General features: G+C 34.4%; 1 protein-coding gene across 2 annotated transcripts in view; it reads right to left on the bottom strand.

The window, feature by feature from the left end:
• Positions 1-380: 380 nt before the first annotated feature.
• Positions 381-17873, bottom strand: part of TUSC3 (tumor suppressor candidate 3) — a 108659-nt gene continuing 91166 nt past the window's right edge. The window contains exons 8-10 of one of the 2 annotated variants that reach the window (XM_054295795.1): positions 10766-10840; positions 7934-8024; positions 381-666 (exon numbers count right to left, since the gene is read on the bottom strand). In XM_054295795.1, coding sequence (XP_054151770.1) covers positions 651-666; positions 7934-8024; positions 10766-10840 — 182 coding nt within the window. In that variant the 3' untranslated portion in view covers positions 381-650. The remainder of the gene's footprint in view (positions 667-7933; positions 8025-10765; positions 10841-17873) is intronic. The other variant, XM_054295796.1, reaches the window with a different exon arrangement.

Raw genomic sequence — 17873 nt, 5'->3', positions numbered from 1 at the left:
GCTGTAACACAATGAATTCCATGATGAATTGCATCCTTTGGCATAAGAGAAAGATGAACTTGTAATGTATGTATTCTACACACTGCTGAGTCAGGAAGAGAACTCCAGGATGAAAATGTGTAGAAGAGAATTTTATGTTAATGGCTCAGCATGTCAGAGCTGATCAGAGACTCTATACAAATACTCTGTTACAAAGCAAAGTAAGGGTAAGGTGTAGTCATTAAATAATAGTTTCCACCAGGGTGTGTCTCTTAATTGTAGCTGAAGAACTGATTTTATTTTGTTCAGTTCAAAAGCACGTCTCAAACTTTAGGTGAAAAATCTCAGAAATACGCTTTGGATCCATGTAGTACAGTTAATAAGGAAGACTTAAACAGAAGCCCATTATACTGAAATTTATTTAAATTCTTGAGCACACTATATTCATAGCATTTTAGCACTTCCCAATGAGATATTTACTATATGTTTCTATAAATTATGCATTCATTGCATAAAACTGCATTCATTTTTCTATCACGATACTATATAAATTATCACAAAAACAGATGAACCAACAAAAGATTCTTGAATACATGTAACATTGGTGAGCTGAAAATAGCAGTTATAGCTTATCTTCATGGTAAGCAGCTCTAAGTGAATCCCACTTGAATTCATTTAATTAAGAAGCTGAAAAGAAAGAAAACATGATTAAATGCTGAAAAATGAATATAAAACATAGCACCAAAATTATTCGAAAAGAATAATAAAAAGGACTTCAAAACATTAATTTGAAAAGTCATTTGACATTTGTGTAATAATCTCTTAAGTTTTTATATTCCATTTAGTAATTACTAAGCAAGCATGAAAGTTATCAAATAAAACATAAGTGATTGAAACTTAAATTTGCCTATTTAAAAAAATTAAAAAGAAAAACGCTCTTCAAACATCTGTTCTCTTTAATCAAGTTCTGCATCTGCTCTTATTACTTGAAGTGAGGAATCTTTCCCAGGGGATGTTTCAGGTTTATTTAAAACCATCTTCTTTTACTGCTGAAGTGGCCCCAGAGTTGGGAGAGTATAGAGCAATTGGCAAGGCTCTGTAGGGTTGCAGACTCTTAAGTTCTTAGTATTTTAATAAATTAAGAAGTTTCCAATGACATTGCTGTTTCTTTACACCTGGAATGAAACTTTTTATTTCTAAAATGTAGATATATATTGTGTCACAGCTTTCTCAGTACTTAATCAAATCCCATAGACTGGGAAGTGGGAACCCAGAGAGACAGAGACTTGTGCAAGACTATGGACTAACTGTACAAACACACAAGTTAGGAACTGCTAAATGGAAGTACTGCCTCTAGCTTTGCCTGGTAGGTCTTTCAACTCCTAGATATGCAGTGTGCACTAGCATATATGCTGTACTAATTTCACCAGTTTTTCCATTCATGGCATTAATTAATTAATCATAACAAAACATAAATACCAGTGCCACAAGCTTAAAAGACTGTATCAATATAAAGATGTTCACTGCTGCAAAAGGCTGACAAGCTCGTTGGGCAAGACATACAAAGCAAAGCAAAACAGCAACTGTCTGGCGCTGGAGGGTGAAGGGATTAACAATTGGGAAAAGCCAGCAAGAACTACTTCATGGAGAGAAGAATTGCAGAGGGCTGAAGGGGGAAGTAAGGGAATGCTGAGCACATGTGACTAAAAACATAACCCAGGTCTAGAACAGATGTGTAAGGCCATGTATAGGAAAGGATGTGAGAGGAGAAGAGAGAGGACTAATAGTAGTGAAAAAGTTTGGAGAGAAGAGTGGGAAGGGCTGAAGATTTCTTAAGCCTAGAATTGATAGGCTTAAGAGGTGTAGAAGACTCAATAAGTAACAGCAAAGAAATACAAATACAGCAGTTGGATCAACATGCTACTACCACAGCTATTGATCCTTACTTTCTGTCTATAAGGGAACTGCACCTTTAGCAGCTAGGAGACATGATACAGAATATAGACAAAAGAAACACTGAAAGTTCTAAAACAAGTGTGGGCAGAAAGCTGAAATACCTCAATTTCCATCTGAGTATGAGGACAAGCTTTCTTATTTCAAGGGTGAGAGAGCAGTGGAACAGGCTATCCAGAGAGGCTGTGGAGGCTCTCTCTGTCAAAAAACCTGCCTGGAAGTGATCTTGTTCAAACTGTTATAAGTGAACCTACTTTAAAAGAGTGATTCATCTCCAGGAGTCACTTCAACTCTATGGAACACTATAAAAAGCCAAAACCCCATGAAAAAAACCACAGAGTACCACAAAGGAGGAGATGGGGGGTGGGCAGTTTCTAAAAATCAAGAGTAACAAACTGGACAACATCCATAGGCATAGATCTGCAGACAGACAGAAGAAAGCATGTTGCAAAACAGGGTAAAGCAGAATAGGAAAGCCTGGATAAACTGTGCCCCTCCAGACATAAAACCAGATGGGAATGGATAGAAATAGGTAAAAGTAAAAGGTACACAAGCAAAAAGAGTTGTTTTTAGTGGTGATAATCAAAGAAGGTCCTACTGGGAGAAGAGCATCCACACTGTTTGCCACAGTAAGAAGCACATCCTTCCTAAGAGACCTGCTACAGGTCCAGACATCTGGAATTCAGATCTCCCAGTTTTTAAAGGATTAGAAACCAGCACTGATGTCAACACTTCCTACAGAGAAGAATATGGAGGTTTTATGGCTTTTCATGAATTCAGCATGCTGTTAGATGGTTTAGATGAATAGAGGGACTTTATACTGTGTTGCCTTCCACTTCCATGGGCAGGTTCTTTCATGAACAATATAGTGTTTAGCCACATTAATAGTAGTATATAGAATATACTAAATGTAAAGGCTTTCTTTTTACAACTGTGTATTATTGTTTTCCTGTCTCTTAAAATCTTGATTTCTGCTGTTTTAAAGAAATAGCCAATTGTGCTGGGCTCTGTAGATCAAATTGTGAATCCTGTTTTTTATCAGAAGTAGGTTTACCAATTCAAAAACTTAAGGTAAATAAATGTAATTGTGCATGAAATACCTAAAAAGCTGTTAGCAGTATGCTCATGTGTATTAATAAATTTAATTTCATATGTCTGCAAATACTACTTGTTCTATGTACTAATATTTTTTCCACCATATTTCCAAGAAATAACTATTCTATTTTAGTCACCTGCATTTAATTACAACTTTAGTATTATACAGGATTTCTTTACTGAAACTAATTTAATTACAACACAGATGTGTGTACAGTGAATATAAGGATGTTTCAAGCTCTGGGGCATCTTACAATTTGTGTGTCCTGTTGCACTGACTGTCCTTCCCCAAGCAATAAATGAATACTTTATGTCTGACTTAACATTTATGGGGTTTTAATGAAAATAAGGCATCTCTTATTTATCATGCTTTGCACAGCTTAGTTCATTTTCTCTGCTAGCCAATAAAGAATATGTATTTTCCATTCCATCAATACCTAGGTCAGAAGGCCGATTATTTTTTATGGTTTAACTAAAAAAAAATCACATTACTCTTGTAAATAATACTGAAATATAATGGCTATGAAGGATAATTGGATAATGAAACATTCCACTGCAAGGCAGGTTCTAAAAAAATTCAAAATCTAATTAATAAAAAATGATGAAAACATAGAATTTTCAGGTGTTTATTTCATTTAAATTGAGATTAAAACAACTAATGATAAAATGTAGGCTTGAAAGAACAATTTAAAGTGTAAAGAGTAATGAAACTGTGGTAGAAGTTTCACTCAGAAAACAAAGTAGAAAAAACAATCTAGGGCAGTTAGGTTGCAGCCAAAGATAAAAAAAGAAAAAAACAAGAAATGTTTTTAATACCAGTAAAGCATGGATGAAACTTTTCTCTGCATCCTCTTGAAGCAGTGTAACAAATATTTACATGCCTAAAATTCCCAATAATACAATACTGTGCTTATGAACTGATATCTTCTGTTCTTAGCACACTCTTTCTTTTTCATATTCTGTATGCTTTTTGGGCTGAAACTGCCTAAGGTGTGCTTTCCAGAGAGCCAAGCTCTTTCCTAACTTGCAAAGTCAACTTAGAGTTCATGGTTTTGGCATATAGTGAAGAACAGTCTCTGTGTCACTCCCACGTGTATGAGATGACAGATGAAATTCTGTATTGTTATAATTACATTTTATTGCTCAGTCACTGAGTATATCTGATATTTAACATATAATTTATTCACTTTAAATAATAGTGTGAGAAGGCTTCCTAAAAACATTGTCCAAGATATATCAACACACTTGTTATTTCCAGAAAGAATTATAAAGAGAAAATGCTCAAGAGTATAAAATAAAATTATTACATAATCTTTCAACAGTTAATGATACCAATTAAAGTGAAAGTTTTAGCAAAATGAAAAATTTCATCTCGTCCCCATAAAAAGGTAGATTAATACAGCCATGAAAAATTCCTGCCATGGCTAAAATGGGCCTAGCAGAAAGATTTGCTGCATGTGAGCTCATCTATGATGATTGTATTTGCTTAGTGAGTAACCTTCATGATGAGCCCCACTTTGAATCACCTTTCCCATTTCAAAGCTATACTATGTAAGAGTATTTTACCAGCATATTAATGAAACAATTTTTGCCCAACACTAGCCTTCAAGAAGAAAATCCTGTGAAAGAAAGAATCAAATCAGAATTGGAAATGTCTGAAGTGGATCGAAAAGTCCGTCAAAATTACTGTCCCTTCCTATACACATGCCCTCTAAAGAGCACCTTATAGACCCCATTAGAAAAATAAATAATGCTTTTTTTCCAGTTTTTGACTGTTTATGTATATGTTTATCCAGCTCTGTTTTGAGTTATCTTTGCTACCTGGAGGTCACTACAGAAAAGAGGATGCACAGCAGATTGTGTTACTGTTTCACTTCTTACCAATGCATGATATTTCACAAAGAACTGACTTGGCTGTTCAATGCCAGAGAATGGAAACAATTTAGGACATTTGAATTTTTTCTTTTTTAATTAGGATAGGGAAGTTGATGCTTGAGGTCATGCATATAGCATTAAAGCAATTTCACTTGTCTTTAACTGTTGCTTTAGGCAGGACAACATAATGTCATTTTTTCCCCGACAGACAATTAGTATGCATTGTTGTTAGTATTGTTAAAGGCAAAGCTTTACTAGCCTGAGGACAATTCATCACAAAGACTGAGAGTTTCAAGGTGAAATCTACAACCAGTGATAGGAAAAGGAAAGACATATTTCACATCTTAAGATATATCTGCATTGGGATCAATTGATGAGGCGTGGAAATGGAACTTCTTGGAAGATCTTAAGGAATTCAGACAAAAAGATTAATCTATTTTAGCACACAAGACTGAAGTTAAAATGCAAGATACTAAATTAAAAAAGGAAAGAAAAAATAAGAGTTTATATACTTGGTCCTCCCCAGTGTATTGTATATTCATTAAAATCCTTAAGAACTATCCACAAGAAACAAAGAGGATTCTCTAAAAAATGCTGCGGGATTGTGAAGAAGATGACATTGTGACCACTGAAGTGTCAAATAATCAACAGTGTTTATTTAAAATAACAGCAAATTGGGTCAGAGCTGCCCAAGAGACCAACAGAAACATGAACGATTTAGCACTGGAAAGGACCTGATAAATAAATTACACATTTACATTTTAAATGAGTAAATGAAATTTGGTAATAGCAGAGCAAAAGGATCAGCTCTAGTGATGGCTTCCAATACTAGAAGATTGTGAGGATTTAAGATTGAATGGTTAATTTATTACCACAAAAACTTGCAACCATCCAGGAAAGACCAACTAAGCCCAAAAGATCTTGCTTAATCATGAAGAAGCAGTAACAGTATTTAAAAAACCCCAAGAAAACTGCATCACACTTACCCAGCTATTAAATGTTTCCTATGAGTTTATGCATAAACACTGTTCATTTCTTTATGAATTTACTTGATTTATGAGTTGTGGTATTGAGTCTAATTAGCTCCTTAAGACAGAATTTGGTTTATGGATCTAGTAATTTCTTCACAGTAACAACATGATATGGCACTACTTTATTTTATCAGGATTGTGATGAATTATCCTTTTTCATTGTCCTGGATTTATTTATTTTTTAACCAGCTTTAGCATTCTAGCAGCTACACTTTTCATATGTATCACCTATCAAATGAATAAGCTTTTAATAGAATTCTGCTCCCGAGCCCCAAATCTTGCTCTCCTTTATTCTTAGCTTGGATAATAAAAGAGAAGTATGAAATCTACATAGGCCTCCAACTTCTGCTAGACACTCCCATTAAAAGACATCTGGTATTTCAATAAATTCTAGATTAATTGTGGGGAGAATAAAATTTAAAACTCTACTCCACCTAGCATTTACAGCAAACAGATTAGCAAGACAAGAGGGAAAAGCCCTACATTATTTAAATTAAGATTCCCAAAGTTTATAATACCTGATAGTACAAGATGTATTCAGTGACTAAGTTTGCACTAACACCAATGGTATGGTGTTGGCATGCAAACTCACAAGCACACTAATGCTCACAATGCTGCTCAGCACCAGACATCCAAGGTATCAGGCAGCAGCCAAAATCCCCTATTGCAAATATTCACAAAAGCAATGCAAGGTCTGGCACAGATATATAAGCATGATGTTATGTTATGTGATGTTAATAGGTGATATGAACATTCCTAATATGAACTAAAAATGAAACTAGTACAATTGTCAGGCTCTCTTTAGTAACTGATAAACTGCATGGCAAGGAACATGCCACCACCATCACCTTCTCCATTTAATAAACTTGTTATGAGAAGTTTATTAAGTGGAAAAGGGAGCTCAGGCCATGGGTTGCCATTCTTTGACAATGCTTCTCAAGTGAGCTTTCTGCTGCAGATTAAGCTCATAAATCCTGCTTCTTTAAAGTTTAAGATGTAAACAGTTAGTGGAAGGTAAGAAAACCTCACACTTAGGAAAACTGGATCCTGCCTTTCACCCCAACTCAGTCAAGCTAGAAGTAATCTCCAGAGAGGATGGTGAGAAGCAGGACAGTCTATCCCAAATGGCTATTAATTTCATACTGATGAAATTTTGCAGTATGATGCTACTGAGTCCTTTACAGAACTCTTTCCTTAGCAGAAATTACTAAAAAGCAGGAGCAAACCTTGTGCACATATTGCAACAAAAAGAGTTTCCTTGTCTTCAGTTATGGTGTTATTAAATAATAAAACTAATATGAAGCAACCTAAATGTCAATTAAATAGTGTAAAGAGACCAAGCTCTGTGAAAATGAAAATAGTTCTTAAGTCTTAGAGCAAACAATAACAGAAAAATTGTAAGGTTATAGCTGAAATGTTACATCTAAGTTGGCTTTGCAAAGGTGAATCCTTTTTAGGGGAATTTAACAAAAAATACAAAACTGGCTGTTGTACTAACCATGTGGCCTAACCAGAGAAATCTGATTTTTTTCCTTTGTCAGAAAAATTGAAACTGTTTAACTGACAGGTGTATGTATAATTTAGAAAAACTATAATCCATTCTCTCCTGTGTGGTGTGGCTGCCAAAAGAAAATGGTACTTTTAGTGAAGTCAAATCTTAGCAGCATACAGTGCTTTGTTTTTTGTTCCCTGTCTTATGTACATCTTAGTTATACAAAAATAAAAATCTAATAAAGCCTTACAAACCAGAGCATAGCTTTTTCCTGCATTTTTCAGGGGGGCACTGCGTATGTCACACATCTGTGCTCAAACCCTTTTTAACTGGTCTGCTTTAACAGTTGCACTCCAGCCCTTTTTGGGTTGTTTAAATTAATGACCATTCTTCCTGCTTCTACCACCTTCCATTGACTTCAGTGGTAAGGATTAAAGATTGTTTAGCTGAAAGCAAACTTCTACAGAGCTATTACAGTCTATAGGATGAGAATTTAAAGACAGATTACCTGTACGGGTAGCCATGGTATTTGGAGCGAAATATCGACAGCAGGAAGCTGAAGAAAAAGACCACAAGACCAAGGCCTACCAGACATATTACTGGAAAGAAAATAACTTTGTTTATTAGCACATAAAAGATTTAAAACTGCAATCTCCACAAACAATATTATTTATGTCAATCATTTATAGAGAATTCTGACACAGTTAAATACAAAATGTTACTGCCTTGACTACTGAAGCCCACCATCTTCTGACAGGATTTCAAACAGATATGGAAATAACATTTTTAGTTATTAGGAAAAAATAACCTGTCAGGGTAAATGTATTTTCAAGAAAAAAGCAGAAATTTGAAAGTCAAATGTATGTGGATGCAAACACCTTACTGCTGATAATGGATTTAATAGCCCATTAAATTATACATATCAAATAATGTCATTTCAGGTATTTTCTTGATGTTTTTGGAAAAAAAAATTCCATTTAGAAAAATGTCCCTTGACTAATGGAATCATGTTGTCTCTAGCCAACCGTCTATGGCTGAAGCAGTAGTAAAGGCAGCTTAGTAACTACTATATCTAGTTAATAATTGCTAAAAATGTCACTGTTCTAAGTTCCAAGGCTGGCAGCTAAATTACTTTTTACTCTTAGCTCACTAGCAATATGAATCTTCAGGTTCTGAAGTTAAATAACAATGATGCAGATCTTCTGATACCATCCAGGTGAAAGTGCTTTGCATCTTTTCAGATAAAGAATGAACTAACAAAGTAAATGCTTAAATTAACAAACAAAATCTGGAACATCTGTTGGCATCCTGCGGACTAATAGCATAAAACCTTGATTGTGATAGCCCACTCTACTGCAAGTGAGTAATTTTTTTAAAAAGGGGCACATGTTCCAAACTGAGATGCAGCTCATCTACATTAGATAACGTTTTGATTCTAGTGAGCTACTTTGATTTTAAAAATTCCTCTTCTTATACTATTTCTACTTCAGCCAACTCTTTGCTATTTAATTGCAATATTCATGCTTCAAAAGTGTGCTGCCTTTGAGGGAAGGATGAGAATACATGAAGCAAGGGAAGCTGACAATGATGCATTTTTTCATTAAAACTGACCATGTGGAAAGTGACACATGTCAACTGGAATATAAAATTTCTACAGTTATTTTGAGAAAACTAGCCAGGTACAAACCTAATAAACATACTTCATTATAAAGAAATCACCACTCACAAACATGATTTACAAGCATGGATGAATAAACTGGAAGCATGAACAGTGCAAGGCAGATACACAGAAAGCATTCATATAATGGCCACAAAGAGCAAAGACCCTGAATTTTTACTGCAGTCCACTGATATTTCACTGTGCCTGTGTTCACACACCCAGATCTATGATCACATTCCAGTTAAACTTATGGCACTGTATCTTTCTGATACCTTGTGAAGGCTGTCCTAGAATAGAGACTAGACAGACCTAAAGAATAAAGTAGGTATTTATTAAAAGGCTCCAATGGATCCACCTTGGGCAGCACAAGAGCCCAGCCAGGGCTACACCCAAAATGGTCACAAAATGGGTGACCGGTCACAAGGTCTCACACTTTTATAAGTCCTGGTCTGTTTGCATATTGGAGTTAATTGTCCAGTTATAGCTTTAGGTTATGAAGTTCCATCCTCCTTGTTTTTCTTGCTTCCTTCCACTGCTGTTTATGCTCTTGGACCTGAAATTTGGATCAGTTGTCCTTGGTCCCCAGCTAGAAAAGGAATTGTTTTGTCTGCCTGCTCTGTGAAGAGAGCTTACCATCCCTTCATATGAAGCTCAGAACTACACACTAAAGCAGTACAGAATCTGAAAAATATAAAAGTTAAAACCTAAGGCATCACTTTGACACCACTGTTATAGCTAGCTACTATAGAAGATATTCAGAATTAATGACAGATCTACAGCTTGCTGAAAGAGACCTTCAAATCACTATAGAGATATCTCTAGCCATTCACCCAGTTATCATGAAGAGTTCTAGAATCCTTTTAAAGAAAATGGTTGGCCAGCTCCATCTGCAATACTGTGTATTACAGGGAACCTAAAGAACTGGCCTCAAAAGAAAGAGGAGGCAGTGTAGGAATTCTGATATCTTCCAAAGACCTTCAATGGCTTATATGAGAAAAATAGGTTGGGAAAAATAAGGTGCAAAGGCAGATGGGCATCTTTGTTTCAACCTATGTCATACTCATTAAAACCTTGTTTGACATAACAGTGAGGAATTTTGATTCTGGATAAAACACTTTCATATTGTGTGTTTATGTGATTCATTGAGAAAAAAATCTCACAAATATTCTGAGTACCAACTAAATTCAGAAAAACATTAAAAATTGCACTTCAAGCTAAATATCTTTAGATATTTCAGATTAGGTATGTTCTGTATTACACCTACTGTTGGGCTTCCACCTTCCTCTGGAGACTTGATACTGGCAAGAGTACCAAATAAAATAATTTTCACACTCTTTTGGATATTGCCATCTTAAAACAACATTTTGAAACTCTTGTTTTTTTAATATCACCGACTTCTGATATAATACAGGAGCCAAAAAAGCATTTATGCAATGTAGTAGAGATACTGTGTGAAGCTGTACCTTGGCTGAAAATGTTTAAAGCATTTTTTTACTGTTACTATTTCATGTGAATGTAGTTTTATCAACAGAATTTTTATGTTTTCCTCTTTTCCAAACAACTAAAGGTAAACATTGGTTTAAGTAGAGACTGTCTGAAAACTTAATCAGATATTCACTTGTAATTTCATAGTGTCTTCTAATTGTCCAAGCATTACTTTAGGTACAAAGTACAACTTACTTCTCCTTTTTCCAACATCCCCTTTGGAGGTAGCAGCTTCATTCAGAAGTACCATTCCCATGGTGATAGCAGCATCTGAATTGCCATTGTCAAGGAAAGCAGCAGATGTGTGGATACCTCAGAAAGCCACAAAGGTACATCTGTGAACTACAGCTCTCAAGTTCATAAAATGAAAGAAGGTATTCATATATAACAAATGCATATCACAATCTGTACTGTACTGATACATTCACCTGTGGCAAAAATGTGCTGGAATTTCTTTGTGCATTCTGGATTTAAAAAAAATCAAAGACAGTTCAAGAAGCTTTAAAGGACAAGTCATAAAGTAGGACACAAATTTTGGACAGTTATGGAAATAGCCATTCCCCAATATTTTAAAATATTCTGTATATTGGTAGCAAAAGATTTTTAAAAGCAAAACTGTAAGATCCAGAAATCATTCACTGCAATTGCACACAATTCACTGGTTATTTGACACAAACTGAAGCTGTTGGACTGGTTTATCTTCCTCTGCATTTAGATAAGACATTAACTCCCTCTTTAGTGTCATATTGCTTAACAGTTTAGCAGAGAAACATCTCAGAGGCAAAGTCCTCAGTCACTTTCAGTGTTTTGTTGTCTCATTATAACTGTTACAAACGTGAACAAGTACATAACAATAAAACAATTTCACTAATCTAGCAAGCTCTTAAGCCATTCTCCTAATCGTTTATTTGAAACCATATCAACAAAAAGGAACAGTTACTACTGTGCATAACATCTGTTCTGAAGCAGAGGCAAGCCTGAATGCTACTCTGAAGCAGGTGTGAATCATGAAAACCATAGGTCACAAGAGCAGCAAACACAAACTTCAACACACTTTTACAGATGGTCAAATAAGGTTCCAGTTTTCAACATTACTTAACCGAGGGCATGATGACTACAGACTTCAAGAATAAGATATTATTTATGCGCACCATTCAAAAAGATACTTCAAATGTGCTAGATCCATAAGTAATATCTGCCTCTCATAACATTACACTTGCACTAATCATAATATATTAATATATTTCATTTTAGGAATGTTCAAAATTAGACCAAAATGTTCAAAGACATCTGAAATTTTCATTGTAAAATTTTAATTAAGCTGAGCTTGAGCAAAAGGATTTAGAACAGTCAATGCTAACACAATCACACTTCCTAAGAGATGAGCAGTCTGATTCAGGTTTGACTTCTAAATTTTATACACACCAACTGAGAGAAGTCAAATTAAGAATAACAAGATTTTTAGAAGTAAACATCAATGGTGAAAGATGGCAGAAGCAAATAGGCAACACAGAGGAAATATAATTTTTACATCACCTCTTTGATGCAGACATCTTCCTACAGTCCTAAATTAAGCTCCAATTAAAATCATGCTAGTAACTCAAATTAAATTCCTCACACATGTACAAGCTGCAAGACACAGAGCTAGTCTGTGAATAACTGGTTACACTCAAGTATTCCAAAAGCTTATGAATGCACTTGAAAAAATACTAAAAAAAAAAAAATGCAAAATACTGTGAAAAAAAAAACTTGGAATCCATGATACAAAAATTGCTTTCTAAAAGTTTTACCTGTTAAGATTCAGATACACGAGCTCATGAGACTGGGAATCTCCTGTTCTACTGCTATGCTCTCAGTAGGGAAAAAGAATTGGGGAGAATGTAATGAGAATAATTCAGTTCTTCATTTTTCAATGTTACAAAACCATAAAGATTAATTAATTGAGGCAGTTGTCACAAAAAGGGCTGAGAAAAAAATATTCCATATGTATTTCTACCCTATTGAAGAAAAGCCCCTAAGGCAGCATTACTTAATAACTTCATTTTATCAATTCCTCACTTAGATTTTAGTAGTGTTTTTCTCCTGAGTTTAACAGTCAAGGGAAAAAAAAACCTCATAGTCCCAAGATATAAGGTAACTCACCAGGTCCTCTTGGGAAAGTGCTACTTTTTGCAAAGGTTTTGAAATGCCTTGTAAATGATTTTGTGGTTTTTATTTTTTTCCTTGATTATCTCATGCAGTACCAGTACATAGTGTGGTTCTTTGCTATTTCTCTTACCTGGCTGCTTCTGAGAAACAAACCAACCAACCACACACTAAAAAGCCATTTGGGAGACATCCCTTCTGTAACAAAGTTCTTATTTTCTTAGCAGACCATGAGTTTAATTCACTTTTCTTACCATCAGGAACAACAATCTCACCAAAGTAAGTTGTTTGCTCCGCAACTGAGAACTATAGATCTGTAACCACATGAATTGCGCTGGGGAATTCTTCCCCTCTCTTTTGGAGCTTCACATCATTACCCCTAAAGCTTCCCTAACGCTGTCACTATTTTTGCTTCAGTTGTTGCTTTCTAACCTTAATCAACATTGCTGAGCTTTCAGCCTCATTGGCTGCCTTTTACCTTCAATGACATCAGCTTCACACTATAACACTGTGCATGCTACCTGCCTCAGCTCTCTGTTGCTAAAATAAAAATTCAACCTGAGTTGTCATTTTGATACAATCATTAGCTTTTTTACCAGAGAATATATAGCTTGTTACTATTTTTCACTCATCTCTAACATTCTACCTTATGCCTTCACAATGTCTTGATATTATACAACACAAAGCAGCAGTCCCAGCTCTGAAAGGAATCTTTTACAGTATCACAACTCTCTAATAGTGCAGAATGTAAAATTTTAGCAAGCGGTTACTTGAACAGTTTTTCATCTGCAAAAAATGATGCATCAAAAGATGTACTTATTTTCCAATTCCTCTTTATCTGCCTCACTATGCATTATGAAACTATTTTGAAAAGATGAGGGGAATGTGGCACTCAGATAAGCCATAGAAAGCAAATGTTTTCTTATGAATTCATTCCTCTATTGAATTTTTTGTGTAAATCCTGTTATATACCTTCCCAAATTATTACACTTTTACATATGAAACTTCTGCTTTTCCTTTTCCCAGCTGATAGGTTTTCATAAAAATTGAAAACATATTATTTACATAGGGCTTTTGAAAAGGTTTTGAATTTTGATAGAGGAAGAACAACAGTTTTAAAGCAGGATGAAAAAGGCAGTAATAATCACAATTTATAAGCTTACACAGAAAATGGCCAGTAGTAACAGAATAAAATATTGAGCCCTCAAAAAGTCAATATGAGTTATCAGAAATAGGGAAAAAAACAGACCACTAAATCCAAAACAAAACAGAACAAAAAATATTGGATCAATGAAATCAAAATTATAGATATCCTACAAAATAAAACTAATTGCTAGTAAATTTTGGATACTTATTATTATTAGCATACTTTAATAGAAAATTTAATCACAGAATGCCCAAAAGGAAGAAAACCTGATCATTCCAAAGTTTATGATTGTAATACATAATTTATATCTTTGTATCACAAATTTATTTGTAATTAGCAGTAAGTGAGGAATGAAAGAAAGAGAGAAAATAGCCTGACTAGCATTTCATTAGTTATGTCAGAAAAGTTTGGTGGTCTCATTCATATTCAGTTGTTTTTTTGCCAAGGGTGCAAAATCTGGCATTAGCATTACAAACACAGAAAGAAACAACTACCTTTTAAAATGCAGATCATGCAGTTGCTTAATAACACATGAGCAAGAAAAACTAGAGAACAAAATATTCATCCACTTGAGCCTGTGCTCAGTTTACTGTTACCTAAAATGGGGATAGATTATCATTCAATCTTTAAAAATTGATGGTTCAATTTAGCAGACATGGAACAAATAAAAGCACACGCTTTTTTCCAAGGAGAAATATGATCAACAGAAAGATCTACAGAGGTTTTGTCTTCTCTCTTTTTTTTCCTTTTTTTCAATTTTTTTTTCTTTTGATTTTATTTTTTGTTTGCTTTGCTTTTTGCTGGGGGTGATGATTAGAACATGAGAAATTCTTCGCTCGCCCCTTACAAGAGGGCATATTATGCTGATAGAGATATTTACATTTTCTTACTGATACTTAAACTTCTGTGTTTAAGATGTCAGCTTCCCTATGTTTCATCTCACTGAAGAAGGATGATTTCTAAATCAGAAGCTGAAAAAGTGGAGAACAGTGAAAATTTTCTGAATATGGATTTATGGATGAATACACAATCAAGCTCTATTTAAGTATTTTTTAATGGCCTGAAATCCAGTTGTAATGATACTAACAACAACACTAAACATACTTTCTGTTTAAAACCTTCTGGCTTCAGCTTAACTGAATGGTTTTTCAATAATTTTAGGAAGTATCCCAGAAGTCTTGGCACTCACAGAATTCTACTCAGCTCCTTGAAATATGCCTGTCACAACAGTGAAGTAGCTCGAAGTTTGCATTTCTACCGTTGAAATTCCAACTATACTATACCACTTTCCTTTTTCATGCTTTTTCATCATTTCAACAGAGCAGAGAATAGGTTTCACACTAACATAGAATGTCCTATAGTGAAAAAGTTTATTATTAATTTGATTAGTTTCAGCTTCAATTTATGAACCTGTCACTCTAATCCACAGACAGTCTGAAAGAACCATTGCTCTTGTAGTGCTTTTAGACATCTGAGAATGGAAAGGCCACATAAAAGCATCAGAAGAAGAAAAAGACTCTGGAATCTGTTTTAATTCAGCTGCAAAATGGAGCATAGAGATACATGATTAAGTTTGTGTTAAATCACTAATCAAACATTCAGAGTTTTTCAGCCTGATTTACATCCTAATTATTCACATTTAGGATCAGCTAAAACTAACATTGGGGAAATGATTTTCACATTTATTATTTATGACCTATTTGGCTTAATAGATTACATCGAATGAAATTTCAGGTTTAGTCCTGTCCATCTTGCAAATTTCAATAGTGTGGTTTGCCCCATAATATATTTTTCTAGCTTTACTTATATTTTGTAAACCATTTATTTAAATTTTCAAATACGTATTTCGAATAAATATGCAAATCACAAAAGTATAAACACCTCTAAAACAGGTAGATGTATAACAGTACTTTACTTTCATTAATGTTAAGCATACCAGAGAAACAAATAAATGAGGGAATTTCTTAACAGTTTAATTTAACTTTTAAACGCAGATACATTTCCTAAAACAAACTTCATTTGAGCTATTTTTAAGTATTGATGAGGCTATATAATTTTCTCTCAGTATTCCAACACTATTACAAACTACCTTATCTACCTTATTTTCAAGCACTTTATTTCAAACACTAGACCTACCATGTCTCATCTGTTTGTTAGCACACACTTGATACTTGCACGCAGGCACAATCTCTCTTGCTTTCTCTAAAAACCTATAAATATTTTTGAGAATATCACACATTTTTTTCCCTCACTACAAGTCATCATCAGTGTGAGTCTAGGCTGTTGTTCTACTCTCCAGCATTGCTAGGATCTAGGCAATATAATTTATTTCTTAGCTGAATGCACTTGAGGACTACTCCATTTAGTAAAAGGTATCTGTGGATCCAAAAAGTAAAACATTAAACTTTGGACTAGATTTCTGCATCTTTTAGCAAGCTAATATGTTTCTTAACCACTAAAATAATTAACTGAAGCCTAAACAAACCCTTAAAAATGTCTTCAGCCCATGGTCAGTAAATGCCTCTTGTTGTGTGGACTAGTAGTCAGCTATTTGTGAAAGGCAAATAAAAATGGGCCAATTGCCAGAGCAGCTGACAGCTAGATTAGCTTTGCAGGGGTCTGCACTTGCATTGGAAAATTTTAACCAGAAACTGAAAATTGTTGAAAATCACTGAAATTCAGAGTTGGTAAATTCATACAGAGGGCACACACCATATGTGAAGGTAGTTCAGCAATTCCAGAGTACTGCCATTAGCTGATGAAAGATTATGAATTATGCTTCATGTTGTGTTAAAAATGCCCAACTGTAAATTTAAGATCTCTGCATATCTCTCTCACATTTAAGGAACCTTAATGTCTTTTCTAAAGGGTCATATTATGAATTGCTTTAAGGCCAAGTGTTGTGGTGTGAGCAGTAGGAGACTTTGTTAACATAAAACTGATTTTTCTAGCTACCATCTCCTAACGCTTCACTACATTTAGGAGGAATCAGACAGCTTCCAGAAGAATCAGAATAAGTTACAAGGTTAACAGGCAGTACTGGCAGCTAATGCAAGTAAATAAAAGAAAATGTACAGGATGTTCTGCTGCTTTGGATGTTGATTTCCAAAGTTAATTAGGAAGCATGCTTAAATATGCTATGTTTTGGTTTTAGTCCTAACTTTATCCACCGTGGTCTTCTTTCTTTTTTATCCTTAAGATCAAGAATACAATAATCTTTTCTCACTGCTTTATTTACCATCCTCACTCACTTTACCATATAATACCTGGGGAACACACAACTGGTTGTGCATATCGATGCACAAGTGACAGAATCTTACTGCTGAGAGCTAAGTGAATATTGTTCTACTAACTTGTAACTCAAAATTTCAGATTCTTACGTTCAGTGACTCTGACATACAGAAAGTCATCTCTTTACATTCATCTTATGGAAAAGTTTCCTCACACCACAGAGGCACTTAATACACTTAATTTAAATTCCCTCTGTAGGACAAGAACTATTATCTCTTTCATAAGTGTCATTTTAATGCTACCAAAAAGCTTTGTCCTTTTCCCTTTCAATCAGTATCTCATATCCACCTACACAGGTGTCCCATTAAACTTTGCCTTGGGAATTCAAATTAGGAAACTGAAAAGACATTTCCATTTTTACTTAGGTGGATGTGTTTAATCAGCATCAATGCTAAGTTTAATAGTAATAACCAGAAAACATACCAGGTTAATCATAACTGCTAATTCCTGTAATAATGGGTTTTGGTTAATATATCTCTTATAGGAGCTATATTATATAAATATATTATATAAGTATATAAGCAAATTGTTTAATAACTAAAACTTTTGATAATTAAAATATTTACTTTTAAATTTACTCATTAAAGTAGGGATCCACTGTACTACAAAAGGGAAAAAACTATGACATATTACATTCAAAACAGTTTTATTTCTCTGGGGAATGACATAAAAACTTGATGAAAATTCATTAGAAACGTTGAATGGTGTCTACAAAAAGGA

The sequence above is a fragment of the Melozone crissalis genome, unplaced genomic scaffold, assembly GCF_028551555.1.
Source record: "Melozone crissalis strain CALT ecotype California unplaced genomic scaffold, PUWL_Pcris_2 ptg000006l_1, whole genome shotgun sequence".
NCBI lineage: Eukaryota > Metazoa > Chordata > Aves > Passeriformes > Passerellidae > Melozone > Melozone crissalis.
This window is presented reverse-complemented; position numbering and strand designations above follow the sequence as displayed.